The sequence below is a fragment of the Pristis pectinata genome, chromosome 15, assembly GCF_009764475.1.
Source record: "Pristis pectinata isolate sPriPec2 chromosome 15, sPriPec2.1.pri, whole genome shotgun sequence".
Classification (NCBI taxonomy): domain Eukaryota; kingdom Metazoa; phylum Chordata; class Chondrichthyes; order Rhinopristiformes; family Pristidae; genus Pristis; species Pristis pectinata.
The window spans coordinates 25,843,911-25,869,920 of record NC_067419.1 but is presented as its reverse complement, the minus strand read 5'-3'; the positions used below and the strand labels follow the sequence as shown (position 1 = coordinate 25,869,920).

The following is a 26,010-nucleotide window of genomic DNA, read 5'->3' as shown; positions in this document are numbered from 1 at the left end:
TTCCAATTGTCTTCAAAAATTTATATTGATATTCTATAATTTTGGGGATCTCCAATAAGGATCTGAACTTGGATTCATTCAGTTTATCTTGGTAGGGCTTTAGATAAATAGAGAAGGGATTTTCTTTTGGTACTATTGTAATATTATCTTTGAAATTTGATAATTAGTCTCTCTGAGTGCTGGGTGTTTCTGAAGTTTTAGTCACATTGTGTGCTGACTTAGAATGGACATATTTAAGTACGAACTGATTTTTGTATTTAAGGCTACACAACAATGTATTGGCTTGCACTTGCAATTACCTTGATTAAACCCATGATGAATTCAGATAATATAGTCCTACTGAACAATTTAAAGAACACTGAGTCACTCTGAGAATGACATTTTGACTTTTTGTTGGAAGAGTTTGTGCATTGTATCTGGCTGCCTGCCAATTTATTTCACATAGCTGCCAAAGGAGTGATTAGTGAAGGCCCCATTATGGCAAATACCTTCAATAAAGTGTCAGTTCAGACAATAAGGCAGTTCCGCAAAGCAGCAACTCATAATTTATATAATCTTAGAATGCCAAAAAGGCTGATCCACTACTGCTGTGGCATGTATCTTTTTTCTTTTTTTTTGACAGTTGACTGTTTTAAAATGATTAAAAATACCAGCTATTTCACGGCAATCTATGAGCAGTTTTCTAATTCTAATTCTAGGCACAGGAGTATATATTTAAGTACATCGTTCATTCTCGGAGCCTATACGCTCTTGCGACTGGTGGACAGAATGAGGAAGAATTTCGAAATAGCATTTATGAACTATTCCAGTCAGTGAGATATTTCCTTTCCATTGAGAGCCAGGGATCATCCATCATTACACAAACTCAGGTGAGTTGCTTAAACCTTAACCCTGCAATAACTCAGTGCATCATATTCTAATTTTCTTAGGTGATGATCAGGTATTGCCAATTTTCAGCCAGGCCTAATTTTTTTCCCTCCATTTCACTGTGTCTAACAACACAATAAAACTCTGATAATCCAGCATGCTCAGGACTTTATTGGTACCAGATTAGCAAATTTTAGCCACTATTGGATGTTATTCAGTAGTGCTGTGCCTAATTTTCATGTCTTTGTGAAGCGAAGAAAGAACGCATCAGAAATTCCATACCTTCCTCAAACCACAACTGATTTTCATTTGATTTATGGTTGATTTTACCACTCTGATGTATGCTGACAAAGATTTTCATAAATTTTGATAAGATTCTCCAACAGAATGATCTCTATAAATTTCTAGGTTGCTAGTTGTGCCGTGTGATATTTAGAGGCCATTCTGACAATCCTTTTAAGGCTGCTTCTCCAATATGGGTGCTAGTACAGAAGTGATAATGATGAAACAGCAGCCCTGTTTATACCTCATTCGATTTTCTGCTCCTTTGAAGTCAGCCTCAGAGGCAAAAGAACAGAGTGTAGATGGGTTGCTTCTGGGTTGTTATCAAATACATATCACCCACAATCCTTTATACAGTTGCTGAAGTCCAGAATGTCACCTTGTAACATATATTAACTCTCATTTTTGAAAATGATGTTTGATTTATTTACAGACTAAGCTGTAATTTGGATAATACTTTTGCTTGTGGAAAGATTAAACAACAAAATGCTGACATTTTTACTTTATTTAAATTGGTAATGTCAGGAACATTGATACTTTTTTCTGTTGCATGCAATTTAAAAAGTAAAATTTGAAACAATTTTATTATGAAGTTGAGAGGTGTATTGGGATTTGTTTAGATTGTCTTGTCTCGTATATCTCAGTACATGGAACATTCCCTTTGAAGTCATGGATTAAAGTAGTTATTGCTTAATTGCTACAATTTATCAGACAGGGATTATCAAATCAAAAGAAATACTCTGATTCTGGAAATCTGAAGAAAGAATGCAAAATGCTGGATATACTCAGCAAGTTGGGCATCTCCTTTTGAGAGAAGAGCAGGGTTAGCATTTCAGATGGACCTTCCTTCAGAACTGGATGGGATTAGAGATGGTATAGTTCTTAGGGAGGTACATTAGAACAGCAAGAAAAGAAAAAGAATAAAGTAGGATTTGCTTTGGTGTGACTGATTTTGGAGGAGCACATATATAGTTACCTATATGTCTTTTGCGAGCTTAATCTTTAATTTCTGGGTATGAGAACATAACACCCCACCTCCTCTGCACAGGTCCCTGCACAAAAGAGATTGTTTCAGAAAGGACAGAAAACTGAGGAGACCAAATTACAAACTGTCATGATGATTCAAAATAATAGAGGGTAGTAATTGGCCAAGTACAAAAAGAGACACATCTGGAGGGACTGAGAATAACACTTGATAAATCAACACCCACTGGCCAAAAAGCATGGAGCAGTGGTTATGATCTGCATTACTGAGCTCAATGTTGAGTTCATAAAGTAGGAATCTGATTAAACTAAAGATGAGTTGCTTCCCATTCAACCTCATTGGAACAGCCTGGGAGATCAGTGGTTATCACGGGAGTGGGATGGAGAATGATATTCACAAATGACCAGAAACTCAGTCATGATTGTGGATTAAATGGGGTAATCAGGGAAGCAATCATTAACTTTGTACTCCGTATTATGAGAACAAATCAGGATTTGTGGTGAAAGGTCATTGACCTGAAACTTTAACTTTGTTTCTCTCTTCACAGATGCTGACTGACTTGCTGAGTATTTTTGGAGTTTTCTATATTTTTTTTCAGGTTTCCAATATCTGCTTTGTTTTGCTTTTTGAAAACTAAATTGAAAGAATTACAAGTAAACTACTGCCTCCTGTTGAAGTAGTGTTTGTGACCCTAGTGGAGTTTTGATATTTGAGTTAAATTTTTATCTTTCCTTTTTCTTTACCAGGCTGTGTTTCTGAGCTCCTTTCCAGCTGTATACTCAGAAATGCTGAAACTGATAGATGTGCGAGAAGTTGCAAATCTGGTTAGAGACACGTTGCGCAGCATGCCAGATATCCTACATGTGGAATATTCACTGGAAGCTGTCAAGCTTCAGTGCATTGCTAAAACAGTAGAGAGCCAACTTTTTGCTAATCCCGGTAAGAGAGATAATTGTTTCACTATTATGTTAACTGTACAAGTTCTCCAATCTGTTGATAAATGGTTATTGCAGTTGGCCAATATTATTCTTGTTGAATCAAAAGATCTATATTTGACACACAAGCCAGTGACCCCAGCAGGGTTTATTAAAAAATCTTTCACTGGATTTAAACAGATGGAACAATATTGTTTATTATTCAAAAGGAAATGTTTGCAGTAAAGGGGATGAGGCTTAATTACTTTGAGAACATAAATTGCAACTTATAGCAGTATAACTTTGTTTTATGTTGATGAATATCCTGTTCTACATATTCCCTGTTACTCGATACTTACAGCTTGTTACATAATCAATATTGCAAAACTACTGCATATTTAGTAAAAAAAAATTCAATAAATATTAAATGCACCAATGTACAAACTGACTTTTCCTGGCTGTGTTTTATAATTGTGAAAATGTTGATTCAAGATTTGCTTGAAATGAAGGTATCAACTACATTTTACAGTCATTTATTCGGAGGAAACTAAAAGAGCAGTTAAAATTCAAGGATCGAGAAAAATATAGTTCATATGTATAGAACTGCTCTGTCTTTCACCTTTACTAACACATGCTTTCATTCTTTTGGGGTGACATTCTGCTTACCATGGTGGAATTTGAACTTCTCTGCATGTTTAGCCATTTAAGGTTGTCTCCTGACAGCTTTGAAACTAACTGCACTTCTCCAGGTTTAAGCTTTTAAAGAAAAGACGATTTAAAAAAAAACTTCAGTGCAGTTTCAAGGTTGGTGAATAAAATGCATTTGTTGCCATGAACCACCTTGATTTACTCTAACGTTAAATGGTCTAGAATTGGCAAACTAGTTGACATTGAAAGCTGGTTGTTGGACTGCACATTTGTAAGGCCTGCCAACTTGAATTACTGAAGAAACATGATTTTGGAGTTTTATTATATTTTGTTAGTTCAAAGTCAGATATTACATTAAAAAAAATAAGAGAAACATTTCAATATACTTTAAATCAGTGTATTGTGCAAATATTTTTTGGATATCTTTTGAATATTAAGTCACTGTTGAAGTGAATAATTTGTCTCAGAGGAAAGGTAATTCTGGAACATAGCAATTACATCATGGAACTTTGCATCATCTCTGCAGTTTGAAATAAACATGAGTAGATCGTTCAGTTCACCATGTCTGCATCTGTGCCACCAATTTTCTTATCTGCTACACAGCAGAGGGTTTTATAGCTTTTTTTTATGGTATCAGGTAACACGATGTTTATGACAACATCAAAATACAGCAGCATTTTTGTCTGTTTCATATGATTGGTTACATGCCATCCTCTGTCAGAAAGTTGCACTTGCCCACATAATAACTGCACTTCAAAAGTAATTGTTTTGAAGCACTTTCAGGACCCAGGCATGAGATAAGTAGAAAATTGTTTATTCCTGTTCAGCAGTTACTATAGTAAGAAGGTTGTGGCAATCTGGATGAAGTACAAGTTTTTTCATTACTGATGAGTAGGCTGAACCTCTCAATGAAGACCCAGCCAGTATTGGGATGATATGTTGACTTCTTGATTCATTTTTGCATTTGTTAGGAAAACTGGAATTGGAGTTGGTTTGGTAAGATGACACATCATCTGTATTAAAACAAAATTATCATAATCTGGACCTGAAGGCTTATTGTATGAATCTGAGAATGGATGGTTTGATTCAGGAAAGGAATAAAATCTCTGTCTTGTTCCTCACTGTATATTCTGATCGATTATATAGAAGTACTTCAAAATAAACCAACTTGCATATCTATCAGCACACCACAGTTTGAAACACAAGAAACTTCAAAAAGCAATGAGCAAGATGTTATCTGTTAAAATCTCTTCATTGTTATTCTAAGTGAGACCTCCCCCTATTCCTGTCTGTCTGAAATAGAGCTTCATCTTAATTAGAGCTTCATCTAAAATAGCTGATAGCTCTTAAGAATATGAAGTGCTCTGGATTGCTCGAAATGTAGGTCTGACTGTTTCCCTTCTAAATAACACTTGGAGGATGCACCTTGCTATGTTCAGGATGGTTAAGCAAGTGATTGACTCAATTAATCAAACCCTGATGTGGATCATTGGAGTCATTGGAATTAAGAACTGCATCAAAATATGGGAGAGGTGGGATTTTTCAGACACCTTTTTTAACAAAAATCAGCAGAAAGGCAGGTTGGTGAATCTGACGTATGTTTTGGGTAAAATATTTGTGAATATGCTGAAAAAGATGTTGCAGAACAAATGGAGAGAAATGTCAAATTATCATGACATAGATGTGTTTGAAAGCAATGCTTTGCAAACTTGTTAGAATTCTTCAAAGAGGCATTGGAGCTTCTGTGTAAAGTGAAATTGGTGGGGGTATTGTTAATTTGGCCTTAAGACTTTTCTCAAATGCTCCATGTAGGAGGTTGGTCCATAATGCAGAAGGGAGAAGGCAGAAATACATGGAAAAGTTGGTAATTTCATAGGGAAAGCTTATTAGCCATTTGCCTTCAGAAGCTTGCAATATATATTGAATGAAATTCAGTGATGCTTTGTTGAAAAACTGGCCATTTGCTTTTTGCTGTGTTCTAACTTAGAATCAATGTAATGAACAATTTTATCCCATATTCCCAAAAATGCTATCAGAGTTTACCATTCCTATTTGTTTGGTAACAGGATCATTGGTCCACCCTTCTTTGAATAAGTGTAATATCCTGCTTCCACATGATCTAATTGTTTGATTTCTCAGCCCTGTTTACATTCCTTGCTCTCTAAACTGAGAACAATTTGTGAACAATATTGCAGATGTACCCGAAGTCTAAAAGTATTTTGTTCAGGAGCTATATGTGGCTTAGCATGAAGGTTTTGATGTTATATTGACGTGATCTTCGGCTTTGACTTTGTAGTGACGCTCAGTGTAATTTGAAATGAAACAGAATTATTTTTGTAGACTTATTTCATTATCACGGGCATTGAATAACTGATGAAAAGTATATGCTGTAGGATTTTAAAATAGTATACAATTGTCAATATGGCCAGGACATTGACTCTATATCCTAATTGGAATAAATAGTCTTTTTATTTCTTTTGCGAAATGTCGGTGTCAACACCAGCATTTGGTCATGGACGATGGTGGACAACCGCTTTCTCGAACTGCTGCAGTCTGTGAAGTGAATGTACTCCCATGTGCTGCTGGGTAGAATGATAAATGGTATTTAGGAAATGATAATGAATAGGTATGCCATTAATAAAACGTGGAAACATTAGAGGCTAATTTAAAGTTCATAGATTGTGACGACACCCGTTCCTTTTGACATACCTCCATGTATAAAAGGTTACATCCTGTTTTGTGCTTCAGCTATTTTAACATAGTCCTGGAAGGAAGAGTTGGAATTTCCTTCTCGAGAGTATTGGTGAAGCAAGGACACTGGCCATGAAGCTACCTTTGATGTAGGATAAGAACATGATGTAAAAAAACAGGAAATAGAGGCCAGTGAGTCCCTCAAACCAGCTCTGCCATTCATTTAGATTATGAGTGATCTGATCTTGGCCTTGTATCTTTTTCCACTCTCTCCCCATCCCCCTTAACTCTAACAAAAAAAACTCTACCTCCACATAGTTCAGCCTTGTAACTCTTTTCTTAGAACCATGTGTTTCTTTTCCCCACAGCAATATCGGCTTTGCTGTGTGACTATTCAAAATGGGATTGATGATACGCATTGGTGACAGATCGCAAAGTGAAAATGTTCTGCTTTCCAGTGCCCAGTGAAAAGTGGGAGTCATTTCAGCTGCAGCAGCTGCTGCTATGATAATTGTTGAACCAGTCTTGGGGTGTTTTAGTCAGCTGAATTTGCAGCCTAAAGATGTGTTGAGATGAAACAAATTAAAAACCCTCAAGTGGGAAACTTAGCCTAATAACCTTCCAAGGTTGGATTTACCAAGGATAAAGTTCACCTCCACATTTGTTTCTTAACTGGTCAAATTGCAAGCTTAGTTTTCTGATAGCACATCAGTAATATCTACAGTTGATGGTACTTGATATAAAGCACAAAAGGCAAGGGTAGCCTTATAAAGAACGATTTACTGAGTAACATTATTTGTGGTTGGGAGAAGGAATTGTCTCTGAGAGTGCTACATTTTCTCAGTGCAAACCGGAATATAAGATTTATTTGATAAATTTCTGATAATGTGGTCAAAATTGGAGAGAAGTACACTAAGTTGTTGGAGTCTAGCACCAGATATAATACTCCCCCCAAAGCCTACTGTGGTGTGATCATTCTTCAAGCCATGTAACTAATGGCATTTAATGCTGCACTTTTTAAAGACACCAACTTAGGCTTTTAAAAGATACAAGCTCTAAAAAAATCTGCTTTCAGGAAGAAATTATTTGCTTTGCGGGCTAGATATAACAAGGATGTGACAGAAACTATGGTTACATATGTGCCATCAAATTGGAATTCCTGCATGAATTCCATTGTCCCAAACTACTGGCTTCTCTTTCCCAGCAATATCCAGACTGTGCTTCAGCATGAGATTCCGAATGGAGCCCAGAAATGGAATACAAACTTGTGGCAATCTGCCCACTGAACCTATGTTAGGTTTTTAATCAGTCCATTGTTTCAAAAGAGAGAGCAGTGGCTGCAAGGGAAAAAGCTTAAGTATTAAGACCCACACTTGATGATTTAGGATCAGATTCTTCCCCTCTGCTATTAGATTTCTGAATGGTCCATGAACACTAACTTGTTATTTGTGTTTTTTTTGCACTATTTACTTGTAATTTAGAATAAACGTAATGTCTTTGCACTGTACTGCTGCCGCAAAACAAGAAACTTCACATCATATAAGTCAGTGATGATAAACCTGATTCTGATTCATTATGTCAGATACTTGTTTTTATGTATTTACATGTATATTTCTAAAGTTCAATATTTTTTAAGCCTTTGTAATAGTTTCTTTGATTTGCTATTCTTGTTGGATGTTTCAGAGGCAGAAAAACTTCCTAAGATTTTGACAGCTAACAAAGCTGGGTTGGTGACATGACATGGCTAGGCTAGCTATCAATATTTTCTTTTCATTGGTTTCCTGGAAGGCCCTTGTGATGGGATAATATAATGCGAGACTACTAAATGGGTCCTTGCCATTTAGGATATGGATGGCAGCAGAGAGGAGGTTCACATACATAAAACATACATCAATGTGCTTGGTTGGTGGCCACTGGCAGCAACTGTTGGCCTAATCTTTCAGCATTGCTATGTAAGAAATAAGTGATAACCTTACATGAGAAATTTAGCAATTATACATGCATCTTTACATGACACTTTTTAATATGATGCAAAATATTTCCCATAAAAAACAAAACTTGCATTTTCAATGGACGAAGGCATATAGTGCCACACTAGCAGCAATTGTAAATATTCAGATGCCAAGCATTGCCATGACCATCAATATGACAATACTGTTACTTATTGTCTGTCAATGTATTCTAGATTCTCGCTGCATTCTCCTACCTGTGGTTCTTCACCATCTTCACATGCATTTGCAAGAACAGAAGGATCTCATTATGTGTGCACGCATCCTTAGCGCCATGTTTTGTCTCATCAAGAAGGATGGCACTGTGAGTATCTAAGTGATACATGGTCAACAAGCAGATTTACTTTTTTTTAAAAAATGTGGTATTTGGGCATTGAAAGGCCTTGCTTAGTTTCTGCTTCATAAAGTAATGACCAAGTTTAATATTTTCAGTTGTTTTCTGTTAGTATTTGGGATACACTTCCTTGTAAAAATAAAACCCTTTGGCTTCATTAAGATGCTACTTTTAAAAAAAAGCTGAATCCATTACTTTCTTCCAGCTAATTGTTAAAAAGACAGAAACTATCATATTTAGCCCCTGTTACAGAATCTGTATGTTTATCATTGATCTTCTGACACCTCACCACCTCTGACTAAACCAGGCTCTTTACCACTTCAATGTTCTATTTGACCCTGAGATGAATTTCAATTCCTTACTTTGTCCATCACAAAGATAAATTGCTTACACATCCTCAGTGACATGTATCTGCTGCTGGAATTCTCACTTTTGTGTTTGTCACCTGTTGTTTCAACCTTTTCCATGTTCACCTGACAGTCTTGAATCTCCATCCTAGACTTCAGTTTACCCAAAACATGGTTGCCTGTAACATATCACATCCAAGCTCCCACCTGTCTAATGGTCTGTGCTCCAGTGATTCCCAAACCTTCGCTTTGGGGAAAAAAAAGACTTTCTTGGTATGTAAATCCTCCGTGTCATCTAGGACCTTATGTGGAGTTTTCATCCTGAACATTAACACCTTCAATAAAGTGAAATCTTAGACCTCGTTTAAGATGCCACCTAAACACACTGCAATCTGAATTCAATAATAAAAATGTTTGAGCACACAATTCATTCGTTGCACAGTCTCAAGCAAACCATTCAATGTAAACTTTTGTTTCCACTTTGCCTCTGATTGCATTTTGTAAACTATTGTACCTATGCAAATAAACTAGGATTTACATTTCACACTTTTCTTGGTTATCCTTCAGATGAAAAACTTAAGTATATCTCCCCCCATTTTTAAGAAATACTTGACAAGTTCTCTAGATAATGGCTGGTTCTTTTTGCTGGTCTTGACCCCAGTAGGGCTGCACTGAAATGTTGTTCTATTGCCAGATACTTCATTTTTTTTTTGAGAGGTACTTGCTTAGTCCTGCTTCAGAATTCTCCTGGATGCATACCTGTTATAGAGACTTGACTAGTTGAATTGGATCTTGTTGGCACAACAGATCCAGTAATATTCTTTCTTGGTTCTTCTCCCAACTTCTGTCACATCTCAGTACACATTGGGTTATAGCCATATTTCCTGTACAATTTGCTACTATATCTCAGCACACAAGGTATTTCCATGAAGCTATATTTGTTCTTTAGGCAATCTTTTTTATTTTTAGATGAATGAACAGGAAATTTTGCCAAGAGTTTACCTTGGCAATTCAACTCAATTGGTTGAATTTTGAAACTATTTTTTTAGTTTGAGTCTAAACTTTATTCAATGGATATCGATCAATGTCCCTCTGGAATAATCTGTAAAACTGTATTCAATAACTTCTTCATCCTCTTCAAGTTTATTTAATCAGTTAGCAAATCTGTACCAAATTTTCCAGGCAATCAATCATAATTAATTAACTAACTAAACTGCCAATGTGAGCTATTTTGCATTTTCCCTTTCTCACATTTACCTTCAGTTTTATGATTGTTTGTTCACTGCCCAACCCAAACAGATTTGTTACTGTGATGTAGAATTCCCAGAAAAAATCTTAAAATCCTCCCATTTAATCTCTTAAAATTCCTTTGTTACACCTGAATTGCAGTTGCTAAATACTTCAATGGTTTGTTGCTGTTTGATAAGCTGAACTCTTATTATCATATCCATAATAAATTACTCATGGATTTACCTGATACTTTATGTGAACCTTCTCCTTGTGGCTCAGTTACCTTTATTTTCCTCTCAATTGTCGTAAATTTTGTCATTTTCTTCATTCAGCAAATCCATCAACACTGTGACAACTTCCATTCACATCATTTGGATGCCCACAACTATCTGTCTTCATAACCACTTCTCTTCATAATCAATGCAACTACAATTTAATAAATAATTACTAAATCAAATAGTGAATCTAAGTAGAATGGGGTTACAGTACAGCATTTATGGGGAGCAGAGTGTCCAAAAGACTGGGTCATAATCTAGGGAGCGCTGAGTACTTAATGAAAATGGAGGGAGATGTATCCAAGTTTTTCATCCAAAGCATGGCCAAGAAATGAATGGAATTTAAATTGCAATGTATTTACACAATTGTGATAGTTTACAAAATGCAATCAGAGCCAAAGTGGGAGCAAATTTACAGTGTATGACCCCAAGCAATGTGATTGAGACAATGTTGAAATTTAATTTTGGGGTTTATTGTCTTCAGATTGTTGTTACAGTTTCATCTTGCTGTATACTGTGTAATTATAAGATGAGTAACTCAAATTTACAGTACTGCATAATTATCTTGCACAGGCTGTTGAATTTAACAGGAAAAAAGAAATCACTTTTGTGCAGAGCTTGCAAGCAAGGTTCAGGTAAATAGAGTTGTGGGCCCCAAAATCTCAGCTGCTCTGATCTGCTTCTCCTTTAATTATTTGGATGGCTTGAAGCCAGGAGGATCTGGACAGATCAGATCCAATAATTATATTTCTGAGAAGGCCTTTTTAGAAATGAAACCTCCTATGCATCTTCCAGACCATTGTTATTTCAAGTTCAAGGCTAGCTACCTTGGGAATATTTGGGATGCATTTAACAGCCCCATAGAACCCTTCAAGCAATAAGATGCAGTTAGGCAAATGTGAATTGGAACATTGGCTGTACATGCATGACTCTGGAGTGGTGGGCTGAAATGTGAGAAAAGATGGCATTTGGGCTTCAACTACTCTTCACCACCACAAACGCCGCCCCCCCCGCCCCCCCCAATGTATCTCCATTTCTTGGTTGGATAGGGGCTGTAAAGTCACCAATTTACCTTCAGTGCAGACCCCAGGGGAAAGACGTGTACCCAAGTTGCACTTCCTCTTGTAGTAGAGGCACTTAAATCACTGATCACCTCTTTTCTCCACAAACTTTGGCAGGGTCAACAGTCAAACCTGTGGCAAGTACATAGCTGTATTTGCCTGAAGGTATGCCATTCTTTAAATTGTTGGACCTATGACATTTAAGTAAAAGGAATGGGGAGAAAGCCTGATATTAGTTTGTCAAAGCAATTAAATTAAAGAGAAATGCTCCAGAAAATCTGATGTACCTGTAAGTAATTGACCCAACTGGTTATTTGAAAAAAACAAATTTTTTTGGGAAGATTTCTTAAATAAAGTTTGAGCTTCTCCACTTGTAAGAATGGGACTTTAAGTGGGACAGAATAAATTTTTCTTATAACTGGTTGTTTGTAGGATTTGTACTAGCTTACTTCCATTATAAATTAACAAACTATTTTAACTTTCACAATAAAAAGTTCTTCCATTGGAGATACAGCCTGAGCTACTATCGTTGTTTTTGTGTGGCCTTATTGATTGATTCTAGTTTGTGTGATTGTCTGCGAAATGCAAGCACTTAGAATGTACAATGTCTCTGTGATAGCGTGGGAGTTTTATTTTATCTGCAGTGAATGTTATGCTGGGGAGGACAGTAGTGCAAGGCAGAAGTATCTGTTGATTCCTCACAAAGTTACTTTTGCCCATGTGATCTCCTCTTTGTAGCTTCAGACAAATGTAGATAATCATTGGACGATAATAAAAAAAAAAGTAGGCATTATACTCAGACTTTTGACAGAACATATTATTTTCCAATTTGCACTGATTTGTATCTGACAGTAATTAGTGAAAATGGGTAAATCACATATTAAGAGGGAACACAAAAACTGAAAGGCATCTCATGCAACAGACTATTGTAAATAATGCCTTCAAAGAGCACACAATGCAATTTAGCCCTCTGGGCTTTTTAATATTTCAGTGTGTGTTCATCTTCATTGCCTTTTCCAGACACAGTACCAGTTTATACTTACTGACTTCTTGGAAATGTGAACTCATCAAAGCCTTATCTACTTTAAAAAGACTCACTTCCTAGTGACGTAAAATATTGCAGATGCAGTAGTCTGGAGCAGAAAACAAACTGTTAGAGGGACTCAGCAGGTCAAGCAGCATCTGTTAAGGCAAAGAAATGGTCAACATTTTGAGTTGAGATCCTGCAGCAAGACTGGTCTCAATCTGAATCGTTGGCTATGGCTTTACCTTCACAGATGCTGCTCAACCCACTGAGTTCCTCCAGAAGTTTGCTTTTTACTCACTTCTTTGATTGAACTGGCTTGATTCTGTGCTGTAAATACAATGTGAATGTATTTGACATCAGCTGTAATTGATATCATATAGGAGGCAACTGTTTCAGAGGAGGTGGATATGCTTGTGGACAGTTTGTTGGGTATGCTGCTGAGGACCATATTAGAAATCAGCAATAGGCCACAGCCCTCTGGACCCACAATTCGTTTGCAATTTCAGGATGTAACTGTAAGTATACAGTCAAAAGTAAATGTCTCTGCAGTAACACTTCTCTAGTTTTCTTTCCACACTTTACTAGGTGTTTAAGCCTTTCATGAAAGTAGCTTAAAGCCATTCATTGGTACAATTGATGTGATTGCACATTTATCACAAATGAAATTTTATACACACCACAACTTTGCACTTGGACTTCCTGGTTATAGATTTTTACAATTTAGGCCTGTGTTGTATTACTGTAAAATATTTATTTCTGGTATTTGTATTTTTGCAAAAATACATAACTGTGTATAACTTAACCATTTTTGTTTCAGATCTATTAAGTTTTTATTTTCAAAACTTTCTTCTATCATAAGTTTGAGGAAAAAGCTACCTACAAAATTATATTTATTTTGTCTGTGTTTATCTATCTGCACTTCTCTCATTACTCTCTTCCTTTTGTTATATATCCCTCCTGCTTTTCCTACTCTTTTCTTTCCACTCCCCAGCCAGGTTCACATCAAATAAGAAATACCAGCTATGGTGACAGAAGAAATCCGCAATACAAGAAATCTTTGAAAACTCAGCAACCGATCAGCTGAGAAGTAACTTTCTTTTAGATTGTGTGGGAACACATGAACAGGAGTGGACCGCTCAGCTCCTCAAGCTTTTTCAGACAGATTCTTAGATTGCAGCTGTCTTGTTCTTCCTGATTGCCCTTGATTCACTTGTCCAACAAAAATCTGATAAATTCATGGTTTTTTTTGGGTGGAGAGGGGAGAGGAACATATTTTGGATTTCTTCTTCTTTTTCTCTGAAACGTTGCTTACTGTTTTAATTACAAAATAGCCAAGTTTAAATTTGAACATTATGTTCTCTTATTCTGAGTTTCCCCACCAGAACAAATGTTATGCTATCACCAATTTAAATATGTTCTCTTAATTTTCACTTTTCTTAATTCCTTAGTTACTTAAACAAAAGGCAAGCATTCATTATGTATGTTTAAAAAAAATCCAATAAGTGAAAACTACAAAAAAAAAAGCACCATATATGCTTAACAAGTCAAGCAGTATTGATGGAAACAGAGGTAACATCAATGAGCTTTTAACAGAAGATAAGTTACCAACTTGAAACTGTTTTTTGTACGTATACTGCTGACTTACCTCAGAATTTCCAGCATTCTTGTTTTGATTGTGTATAAGAAATGATGTAGTTGGAAAAAAATTTGGAATTTAGGAAGAGTACTTGTGTACCAGTGGAAGTTCAACACCCATTAAACCACAGCAGAAAATGACTTCGCTAAATGACTATACTTCATTAATCACAAGTAGTTCAAACAATTCAAAGATTCACCACGTAGTTCAAATAATTACTTCGTTCCTTAGTTTCACACTTCTTTTAGTTACACAATAGTTTACTTTCACAGCTTCCAGACTCATTATTTGTATTCAGATATTACCCGCTCTAGATGGACTTGGCCAGGGTTTGATGTGGCAAGTTCTTCTCCAAGTTCCTGACTCTCTCCTTCTGTTAGCATTATTCTCCAGAGTTGTAGCTACCAATTATCCTATGAGGCACCTTATTATACATTTTTTGCATACTTTGTAGGCATTGCTTTGATTTTACAGCCAATTATATGGCTATAAGTCCAATACTTTCCTTATATATACTTTAATTTCTTCAGGTTCCTTCTGGCTTTCATAATCATTTTAACCTCCTGGTCTTGTGATTTTCAGGGTGGCTGTCTCCGCTGTCTATATCCTGGCATCTTTATCTGTTTGTTCTGTACTCTGGGACATTGGGGTAATTCACAAAGGTTGTAAAGCTGTCTCAGCTATGTTCTCACATCAAACTAGACAGGTCTCCAGATTTCAAAGTGAAAGCTGTCTTAGCTATGTCTTCATGTTGAAACTGACCAAATATCTAAATGTCAATGTGACCACTTCACATTTCATCATGCTTCTTTGTTGCTTTGCTTCCCCCTTCCCCTACCCCTACACCCACCAACCCCCCCCCCACCCCCCCCCAACACTGGTATAGAGAATTGGCCTACGTAATCCTATAATATCATTCGAAGTTGCATTTCAAATGGAGCCTATAATGATTTTACATTATTAACAATTATGTAATTCAAGCACATCTTGATAGGGTTATAATTAAATGCAAGTATGTGCTGTATCTGTGCATTTCCAGTGGACCACCAGGTTATTTGTGAAAATTTATCTCCTTCCAAGTTTCTGCATTGATCAACCTTTGGCAGAGAATAACCTACTAAAGAAGAAAAGCAATTCGACTATCTTGGGTTCATGTGATGAAATAGTTTGATGCTTTCTGAATTGAAAGTTATGAGCTAAAACCTTAATGAACAACATGAGCAAATAATCCAGACTGGCATGTCAGTGCAATAGTGAGGGATTGCTGTATTTCAGATAAGGCTGTCCTTTGAATGAGATATCATGTCACAGTTCAGATGGATGAAGATCTCTAAGCATTATTTTCTTAAAAAATACAGTTCAAGCATGTTAAAACAGCCTTTCTTCAAGCAACTACCAAAAAAATAACTACTTTGTGTTGCTGTTTGTGAGATTATACTTTCCCCAGATATCTCCCCTTCCTCTGGGGCGGGGATGTGGAATAATTTGTTGCATGTGGATACTCCTGCCTGGTGCTGAATTAGGTCTTTTTCATATTTTATTTTCTCATGTTGTTTGGTTACATTTCTATTTAGGGCTGTAAAACACTGGAAAAACTGGTATTTATCACATGAGAAATGGACTTAAATTTCAGTACAATTAAGCAAAAACTAGGTAATCCTGTTAGAAATATTATGTGACAATAACGATTTGTTTGTATTGAGTGAAATATAAAATAAAAACAGAAGATGCTGGAAATGTTCAGTAGGTCAGACATTGTGGAAAAAGAAATGCTGTTTCAGGTTAGTGACTTTTCATCAGAGGTGAACCCATAACTTGGTGGCTGGGTGAAAAATGATCACCTTCATTCTGATACTTTGACATTCAAATAGTTAAGCTGTTTGTTCAAATGAAAATCATATTTTTTTCCATCCTTTTAGGAACCTAGTTAAAGCAGAACAATGTGAAAATAAGGGCACTTTGTTCTGTGAATCAAATCTGATAAGCATTTAAGTCATTAAAATACATATGCTTATTTCATGGTTTTCTAATTAAACCTTTTGCAGGTTTCGGTAGCAATTTATGTAACAGCACATGTCAGACTCTGCACCCTTGTTCTGTAAGGCAAGGAGTGAGGAGGTTGTTATGGCAATGTTAGATGGTCTCACTGACACTGTCTTTCATTGTTTTTTTTGATGAACTGGAAGAGACCAAGTTTCATCCAAACATGAGAGCAGCCAGTGATTCGCACATTACACCAGTGATGGGTGTTTTCATTTCTACATTACTATTAACCCACAGGCACTCAACATGAAAGCTCTCTTGTAGATCTTTGAATCACTCTAAGATTTTAGAGTGAGCAGGACCCATGTAAAATCATACCTTAACAAGATTCAGACTACTTTAAAAATGACTGAAAGAGAGGCTTTTAGAGTGATGTCAGTGCCGCTCTAAACTAAGATCTTGAAAATGTGATGTTTTCGTTAGTTCAGTTATTTGGAAGTCCTTCGTAAAATCTATCAAAAATAGAGCACACTACTCCAATCATGATGCTTAGGTCCTCTTGCCTTCCTTCAATCTCACCTGGAATTGCAGCTACTAAACCATTTCTGTGCTCTAATCTGGGTTGGGCCTACAGGTTACTTGAAAGGAAGGAAATATTTGCAGCCTCTGAGGAAGGTGGAAACAAATGGGAAACCTTTTCAGAAAGCTTCAACAAATATAAAGGGGTGAATGACCTTCTGTGCTGTTGGATTGTACAAAGTCCATATTCTGGCAGACGGTCGAATTGTGAATGAGATAAAAATTTATTTTAGTCCTCCATTAATACCTCACTGTCCATTGTAGCCATATATTTCACATTGCTGGACTCTAAATCTGAAAGCCCATCCATGAATCATACAGCATGGATACAGGCCCTTTGACCAACTGAGTTTGTGCAGGCCATCAGGTGCCTATCTATACCAACTGCATTTTCCAGCGCTCAGCGTGTGCCATGGGGTTTCATGTGTTCATCTCAGTAGTACTTAAACGTTGACAGAGTACCTGCCTCACATCAGATATGTGTTCCAGATATCATTCACCCAGGGTTAAAAAAATGTCTTCCTCAAATTTCATCTAAATCTTCCTATCAGTGGCTTCAACTCATACCCTCTAGTTATCAACACCTCTGCTGAGGAGAAAAGTTTCTCACTGTCTGCCCCATCTATGCCGCTCATAATTTCATATACTTCTATTAAGAAACCCCTCATCCTCCTCCACTCCAAAGAAAACAAAACCGGCCTATCCAGTCTCTCAAGTATAAGGTGGTATGTTTTTGAGCATACTGCACACACCTCAATGCTGACACTGTTAATGCCTAAATGCCTGTAGGACTGGTAACTTGTTTTTGTTTGTTTCTGACAGGGGGAGTTTGTGGCTTGTCTGCTTGCTCTGCTCAGGCAAATGACAGATAAACATTATCAACAACTTCTGGAGCACTTCACCAGCAAAGATGATCTCAGGGTGAGTCAGCTGCATTTTTGTGAACAAATGCATTGATCTGCCAATTAGCAGAGCAGTGAATAAATGTTTGAGTGACACTGTTTTTGCCTTACTGGTCTATAATAATTGCATTCAGAAGCTACTTAGAATCTGAACTATATTCCTTTTCAATGTACCTAATTTTGACTCAATTTGAGATATTCTTCAAATAAAGATAACTAAATCAACAATCAAATATTAAAGAACAATACAAATGAGGCGCAATGAACAAAGAAATATTCCATTGTATAGGAGGGAAAGTGACATTGGGGAGAGGAGAGACTGGAAATGCACAAAGGATACCAAGGGAGTGAAGAGGACAATGAATACAGTTATTTAAATAAAAGGCACAATAAAATCCCACTGAGCCCTGTCACTTCCTGCAAAATGCTCCTTACTGACATCTGAGGATATGCACTATTATGCAAATATGTGAAACAATCTGACATAGTTTAGGCACACAGAGCTTTCAGCCTATGGCCTAGTTAATTCCATGGCCTTCACTGGATATGTCCAGACTCATTGGCATAATAGACCCACCAAACATGTCAGGCCTGTGACATTCAGTTAGGAGGGAATGCCCAAAGTGTCCTCATGAAAACATGAGGTATCAGGTTAAACTTGAGGAAAGAAATACCGTGCTAATTATCATCTATTGTTTTCCTTCAGTTGATGAATTAATATTCCTCTGAGTTGCACAGAGCACTAAGTGCAGCACTATTATGAGCTGGAGATACCAACATCCATCATGAGTAACTCAGCAATGCTAATGATTGAAGACACAAGACACTACAGATGCTGGAATCTAGAGCAACACATAAAACACTGGAGGAACTCAGCAGGACAGGCAACATCCATGGAGGGAGATCGACAGTCAACATTTCAGGTGGAGCTCCTTCATCTGGACTGATGCTGCCTGTCCTGCTGAGTTCCTCCAGCATTTTGTGTGTTGCTTTTGCAGATGGAGCTGGTTAAATTCCTGAATGACAGCTGCCAGTCTGGTCCCTCAGCAGGTGGTGAGACAATTCCAAAGAGAAAAACTTTTCCTCATCCACTTTGGTGTCATTGTGACATTTGGCCATGATGGTGCTGGTGAGTGATTAGTCCTTGTGGCAACAAAGTCTTATCTTCACATTGGACATCCTCAGTTGTGTTGTGTGGCGCTACCAGTGACTGAATCGACTATTTCCAAGAATGGATCTAGCAGCTGTGTGACATTGTGGGCAGCAGCAGAATTGTGTTCCATCATAATCAGCAACCACAAGTTCTAGTATTTCTCACTCCCCAGCAGTAATGTAAAGCTGGGGTTCAATGAGCAGTACACAAACTCTCTCCAAATGGGACCAGCATCAGGTGTACCAAAAAAAAATGAGGTCACCCATTGGTGAAGCTGCAATAGAAGACAACACACATTCAATACAATGGAAACTGTGTGCTGTAGGCAGAGCGAAGTGATCCCACAAATAATGTCATAAACTCTGCATTTCTGCCACATCAAGTCCTGAACAGAGCTGGGTAATTAAATAAATTTAAACAAACTAATGGGATGAAGAAGGATCATGATCACTTCCCCCTCCCCCTTCAAAAGATATCTCTGTGGCATTTGCAATCATCTTCAGCCAAAAGCGCCACGTATATATAGGTATAGATATAGATAGATATAGATATACATAAAATTTATTTCAGCTTCGCCCTGAGATTTCCCCAATAGCACAGAAGACTTACTCAGCCAATTCTGTTCACTCCATGTAACAACAAAAGTTGAGAGCAATGTGTCCAACATTTGCCTTCAGCAGTGGTGCCATAAACAGTGCTATCACGCAGCTTTTACTAATAATCTGCTCACTTCGCTCGTACTCAGTTAAGGTTTTGCCCGGGCTGCTCTACTCTAGTCCTCATCACAGCCTTAGTCCAACAGGGAAAAAATATTGAATTCCATTAGTTCCTTGACATCATGCAACATTTGATGAGTATGTCACCAAGGATCCCTGATAAAACAAGAGGTCATTTTGGGGTTAGTAGGATATAATACTTTGAAATTAATATGCTTGCTTTTTTTTTAGGATTTTCTGCTGCAGATTTTTACAGTGTTTAAAATTCTAATAAGGCCAGAGATGTTTCCTAAAGATTGGACGATAATGCGCTTGGTTACAAACAAGTAAGATCTATACTTTAAGGTGCATCATGTATTGTGGCAGTGTTTGTATGACTGAAGGATCTAAACTCTTGAGCACTGATGCTACATTAAACATTTTGCTCATTACAGTTAAATGATTGAGAGCAACTTTGATCCATCCAGAATAGTTATTACCTTCTGGATTTTAGAGGTTGAATTTCAGATATGAGTTTCCTATTAGCACAATAGAGTTTCATATTCCTGGAGTTCTCTGGGGAAAATGGACAGGAGATGTTAGAATTAAGGAGAAAGGTAGGTGACGTTTCTAAATTAGAGCTACTTTATAATCTCATCCCTGATAAATATACAGTATTTGATTTACTCTCCTTAATATATCCTGGAACAAGCTTCACAAACCAGAATGAAGTGAAAGTTCCCACTAATGAAAACTATTTGTAATAATACATTGTAAATTCATTATGTGAAGTATTTCAGAGGAAGCTCGCTATTATATACCCCAGTATCTTTTGCTCCTGTGAATAGTGTTAAAGGGCTTTACAGTCATGAAGGCATCACATTTTGGCTCATTTTCATCTTGTCCATCTGGCCAGTTAACTGAAAAATTAAGCAGATTCCAGAATGGGTGGATAATTTGCTCTGCCTGTTTACTGCACAGGCAGTAAGTAAAAGCAGAATTCACTCCCAATAATAAAATGGCTCTTTTCAAAGTCACTGGCTGTATCTCAAGTTTTTTTTTGAAAATTTTAAACCATCTACCTTGTCCTATCTATCTGCCTGCAACCTTTGTCACAGATGACCACACATTCCTCTTCCGGAGGCTCTCCATGGTGGACCTTCTGCTTGGCACTATGGTCATCCAATTCCATTGTTATTAATCCACTGAGTGGCTCTTTCTTCTGCTCCTGCACTGTTATCTATGGTGCCCCTCAGGCATCGATTTCTGATGATTTAAAAACATGTGTCCAGTTCAAAGTAGTGCTGGTGCCATGCAACTTTACATCATTATGAACTCTCCCAACCCCTGCACTATATGGAAGCATCAGACAGCTTGGCTGATGTTTACAACTGGAAAAGCAGAAATTTCCTCCAAGTATGCATTGGGAAAAATAGAACCATTTCTACTTATGGGAGACTAAGTTAGTCACCACAAGTCTATGATAGTTGCTCATAAATCAAATAGGAAATTCAGGGACTGCTTTTTTACCTAGAGAAAAATAAGAGTTTGGAACCCTACTATAAGGAGTAGTTGAAGTGACGAATGTGCAAGCATTAAAGGGAAGCTGGTTAATCACACAAGGTGAAAGTAATTGAAGCATTTGCAGATGGGGTGCAACTGGGCTGAACAACTAGTCTGTTGTACACCGTATGTAATTTTGTGTCCTACTCGACCTCTGTAGTCTTGGACTGTAGCATCAAATTCCTTTTAATCCAACGGACCCTAAAAGCATTGAGTTATGAGTGATATCTCTCGTAGCTGCCTTGGAAGGAGTCTGAATGGTAATTTCTTCCTTACCCACCAGTGAAGCATATCCATCAGCATGGAATCATGCATGCATGTGCTGCCCCTTTGGACTTTTTCAATTCTTCCTGTTCTTTCATTGTGACTGTTAAGCTTTTCTCTTTTTTTTATCCAATTTCCTTGCTGTTGAATCTGATTCCAATACCCTTTTAAATCTGCTTTTAGCATCCAAGGAGAACAACCACAGGCTCTCCAGATTCTTTGCAAAACTGAAGTACTTCATAGAGGATACTATTCAAGTAAATCTCTTCTAGTAAACCACCTTCAAGATCCTAAGTTCTTCCTAAAGACCGCTATCCAGAAATAACTCAAACCTCCAGCCAAGACCTAAAAAGCTATGACATTTATTAAAATTAATACCTAGTCTTAAGAGGCCACTTTGATTGAGGTGGTGATAGAATTTGAAATTCGGTTATTTGGAATTATAACTTCAGGATAAGTTTTGACATTTTTCATAAATGGAAAAGAAAACTCTTGTTTATCTCAGCTCTTAAAGCCTATATTTCCATTACTTACACTAACATAGCAACTTGACAAAAAGTTCCTTTGCCTGAACTCGGCTCAACAAAGAAGCTGCATAATCTTTAAGCAAAACATTGCAGATCCTGGTACCTGAAATAAAAATATAGAGTGCTAGAAATATTGCGCAGGTCCAACAGCGTCCTTGCAGAGGAAAAGAGAGTCAACCTTTCAGGTCAATAATCTTTCATTAGAGTATATCTCTCCACAGAAGTTTCCTGACCGACCTGTCGAGTATTTCCAGCATTCTCTGTGTTTATTTCTGCTTAATCTTTCCTTGGTAAATATTGGAGCAGAAAAACAGGCAATGCAATTGGAGATTCATTTAAAAGACAGGTGAAGCAGTAGAGTTGGAGCTGGAGGGATTGTGCAGAACTGTTGCTTGGGGGGTTGCCAAATGGCGGCCCAACAAATCTGAGAAATCAAGAGCTTTTCCTGCCGACTGACCTATTCATTAGCGATGTTTTGCGTGGATCATTTTTTTTAAAGAATGAACATTCTGCTCAAAACTGCAAGTGAAAGATGTATAATACAAATTTCACTAGTTGTTAGTAAACAAGGGATATACCTACCTATTTCAACAAATATAAGCACAGATTACAATGCGAAAGATGACACGGCTGCAGGTTAATGCAATATTTTTCTTTAAAATTCAATGTTGCAAATTGAGTATGCAAATTCAGGAGCTGACTCCTGCTTTTCTCCTCTTTCAGTGTGATCATCACTACGATTCTGTATCTCTCAGATGCACTTAGAAAGAACTTTCTAAATGAAAGCTTTGACTTCAAGGTATGGTGATTTTAATTGGATGACACTCTGTGGCTTGCTGCTTTTTGGCTAATGTGCGTTTTGACATTGTTGACCTAATTTTGGCTTCTGCTCTTCTCGATCTGGCTCATTTAGCTGCTGAGCAGATATCGTAATAAATAACTATGTTCTTGTTGTTTAGGGATGATTCTTTCATTGATATTGCTCCAGTGATGAGACGCTTCAAGGGGATGACTTAAATTCCATTGGAAGTAATATTGCTGGGACAGCTAACAATTTATAAGAGCAATTTTAGCTTGTTCAGGATGGGTGAAGGGCTGATGGAGAAGGACTGTTGTTCCAGTGGTTAATAAAGGAATCCATTCCAAACTCGCCTACTTAAATTTACTTGGGGAAAGTTTGGAATTGTACAAGTAATCTGCCCCTGAGAGGCAGGTAATTAATTATCAGTAAATGATTAAAGAGACTTGATCATTTACACAGGACTTGATGGGGTAGATGGAGGGATGATGTTTACCTTGTTTCTGGAATGACTGAAAGCAGGGGGAAGGCCTCAAGATAAGTGGATGGCCATTCAGGACAGAACACAAGGCAATAAAAGTAGGAGTGGGCCACTTGGCCCCTCAAGATTGCCGCCGCATTCAATATGAACGTGGTTTATCTGCCCTAGGCCTCAAGTCCTCTTCTGTGCTGATATCACATTGCCCTCAATTCGCTGATCTTTCAAAAATGTACCTACTTCCTCTTTAAATACCTTCAATGAACAGGCCATCACAATCTTCCAGGAGCAGCGAATTCCAGGGATCCTCATGCAATAAGAAGAACATTGCACACCCAGAGGATAGTGAATCTTTGGAATTCCCTGCCCACAAGGACTGTGGAGGCTCAGTTGCAGAGTATGTTCAATGCAGAAATAAATAGATTTTTAGATAATAAGGGGATTGTGAGATATGAGATTAGTGCAGGAAAGTCTCAATCTCAGTGAGGTAAGAGATTACCTGTCATCATTAAATGGCAGGGCAGACCTGAGGGGCCTATTGGCCAATTTTTAATCCTCCATGCCTTGGACTCTATTAGTGATTTGAGCTTGACAACTGCAGACTGGTTTTTCCTGGACTCTGGGAAACCTGGGAGCTGAAAGGAGGAGAAAATGGCTAAATCCAGCAGGTAAGTATTATTCCAGGACTGTTCACCAAGCTCGAAACAGGGATGTTTAACCTCCAGCCCCTCAAACAAAACTGCCTTCTCCTGCCCCACTCCCGTTCAACTCCCTCAGCAACCCTCAGGACACACCACTCTGGCAATTCCTTGGTCTCACCTCCCCACTCATGAAGCATCCTCCAGCTCTGATGCTTCAAATCATTGATAGCATCTGAGGCATCAGATCATAGAAATAGAAATAGACCAATTGGCCCCTCATGCTTGGTCTGCCCTTCTGTGACCATGGCAGATTGTTTACCTCACTGAGTTCCTCCTGTGACCACCCAATCTTGATAATGATCAGGGCTGTCCCCTTTGTTCCCCAGCTGCTGCCTTGCTGGATCTCTGCTTGACAGTAAATAGTTTACGATTATTAATTCATCATTTCCAGTTTTAGGTGATTATTTGGAGATAAGGAACAAACTACAAGCATTAAATTGCCACTGAATTTTTGAAATATGCAAACCCCAAGTGTTGGTGCTTCCTGAACTGACAATGTGGCAGTTGCAAGCTGGCTGTTGGCAGGTTTAATTATAAATAAAAAAAACTGCAGGAAATCTGAAGTGAAAACAGAAAATACTGGAAATAATCAGCAGGTCAGGCTGCTTCAGTGGGGAGATAAACAGAATTAACATTTCAGGTTGAAGACCTTTCGTTAGAACATTGATTAATTACCAAATATGCTGTGGATCTGTGTTGTAGCAGGCATGCAAAATTCCATAAAACAGTTATGTTTTAGGTAGTTAGCTTGGAGTGTTAAAAGTTTAGCATGGAAAAAAAAATTGAGCCAATAAGTTGGGTCTCCCATTTACCTGGTACACACTGCTGTGTAAGAAGATCTGGTGCAGGAAAGTCAAGGGGGGAAAAAAAGGTTCTTGCAGGCTATATCTTGTGCACCAGTGTCTTGGTTGTATGTGGAGATGAGTACAAGTGGGGTAAATTAAAAATTTGCTGACGTGTTCCCATGGTTATTGAACTAGTTCACTGAGCACTTCTCAGAGCACTGCTTTGCATGTGAAGATTGGAAATGGAATTGGTTTATTATTGTCACGTGTACTGAGGTACAGTGAAAAGCTTGTCTTGCATACTACTCATAAAGATCAATTCATTACACAGTGCATTGAGGTTGTACAAGGTAAAACAATAACAGAATGCAGAATAAAGTGTAACAGCTATAGAGAGTGTAGTGCAGGTAGACAATAAGGTGCAAGGTCATAACGAGGTCGATTGTGAGGTCAAGACTCCATCTTATCATGCTAGGGAACTGTCAATAGTCATATAACATTGTGATAGAAGTTGTCCTTGAGCCTGGTGGTACGTGCTTTCAGGCTTTTGTATCTTCTGCCTGATGGGAAAGGGGAGAAGAGAGAATGTCCAGGGTGGGTGGGATCTTCGATAATGCTGGTTGCTTTACTGAGGAAGTGAGAAGTATAGACAGAGTCCATAGACAGTTTCTGTGATGTGCTGATCTGTGTCTACAACTCTCTGCAGTTTCTTGCGGTCACGGGCAGAGCGGTTTCCATACCAACTCATGATGTATCTGGATAGGATGCTTTATATGGTGCATCAATAAAAATTGGTGAGGGTTGATGGGGACATGCCAAATTTCTTTAGCCTTCTGAGGAAGTAGAGGTGCTGGTGAGCTTTCGGCTGTGGCATCTACGTGGTTTGACCAGGACAGGCTGTTGGTGATGTTCACTCCCAGGAACTTGAAGCTCTCAACCCTCTCGACCTCAGCACCGTTGATGTTTATAAGAGCATGTGTACTGCACCCCCACCCCCCGAAGTCAATGACCAGTTCTTTTGTTTTGCTGACATTGAGGGAAAGGTTGTTGTCATGGCATGATGTCACTAAGTTCTCTATCTCTTTCCTATACTCCGACATTGTTATTTGAGATACGGCCCACTACGGTGGTATAATCTACGAACTTGGAGACGGAGTTAGAGCAGAATCTGGTCAACTCAGTCTTGAGTGTACAGGGAGTAGAGTAGAGGGCTGAGGATGCAGCATCGTGGGGCACCAGCATCGAGAATAATTGTGCTGGAGGTGTTGCTGCCTA

The 26,010-nt window shown here is 37.9% G+C and overlaps 1 protein-coding gene across 18 annotated transcripts in view; it reads left to right on the top strand.

The window, feature by feature from the left end:
• LOC127578488 (dedicator of cytokinesis protein 4-like) overlaps nt 1–26,010 on the top strand; it is a 719,988-nt gene that overhangs the window by 167,983 nt on the left and 525,995 nt on the right. For all 18 annotated transcript variants that reach the window (XM_052030584.1, XM_052030581.1, XM_052030587.1 and 15 more), the window contains exons 22-28: nt 699–869; nt 2,881–3,073; nt 8,573–8,700; nt 13,051–13,185; nt 17,691–17,789; nt 19,871–19,965; nt 22,696–22,771. In XM_052030584.1, the coding sequence (XP_051886544.1) occupies nt 699–869; nt 2,881–3,073; nt 8,573–8,700; nt 13,051–13,185; nt 17,691–17,789; nt 19,871–19,965; nt 22,696–22,771 (897 nt within the window). The remainder of the gene's footprint in view (nt 1–698; nt 870–2,880; nt 3,074–8,572; nt 8,701–13,050; nt 13,186–17,690; nt 17,790–19,870; nt 19,966–22,695; nt 22,772–26,010) is intronic.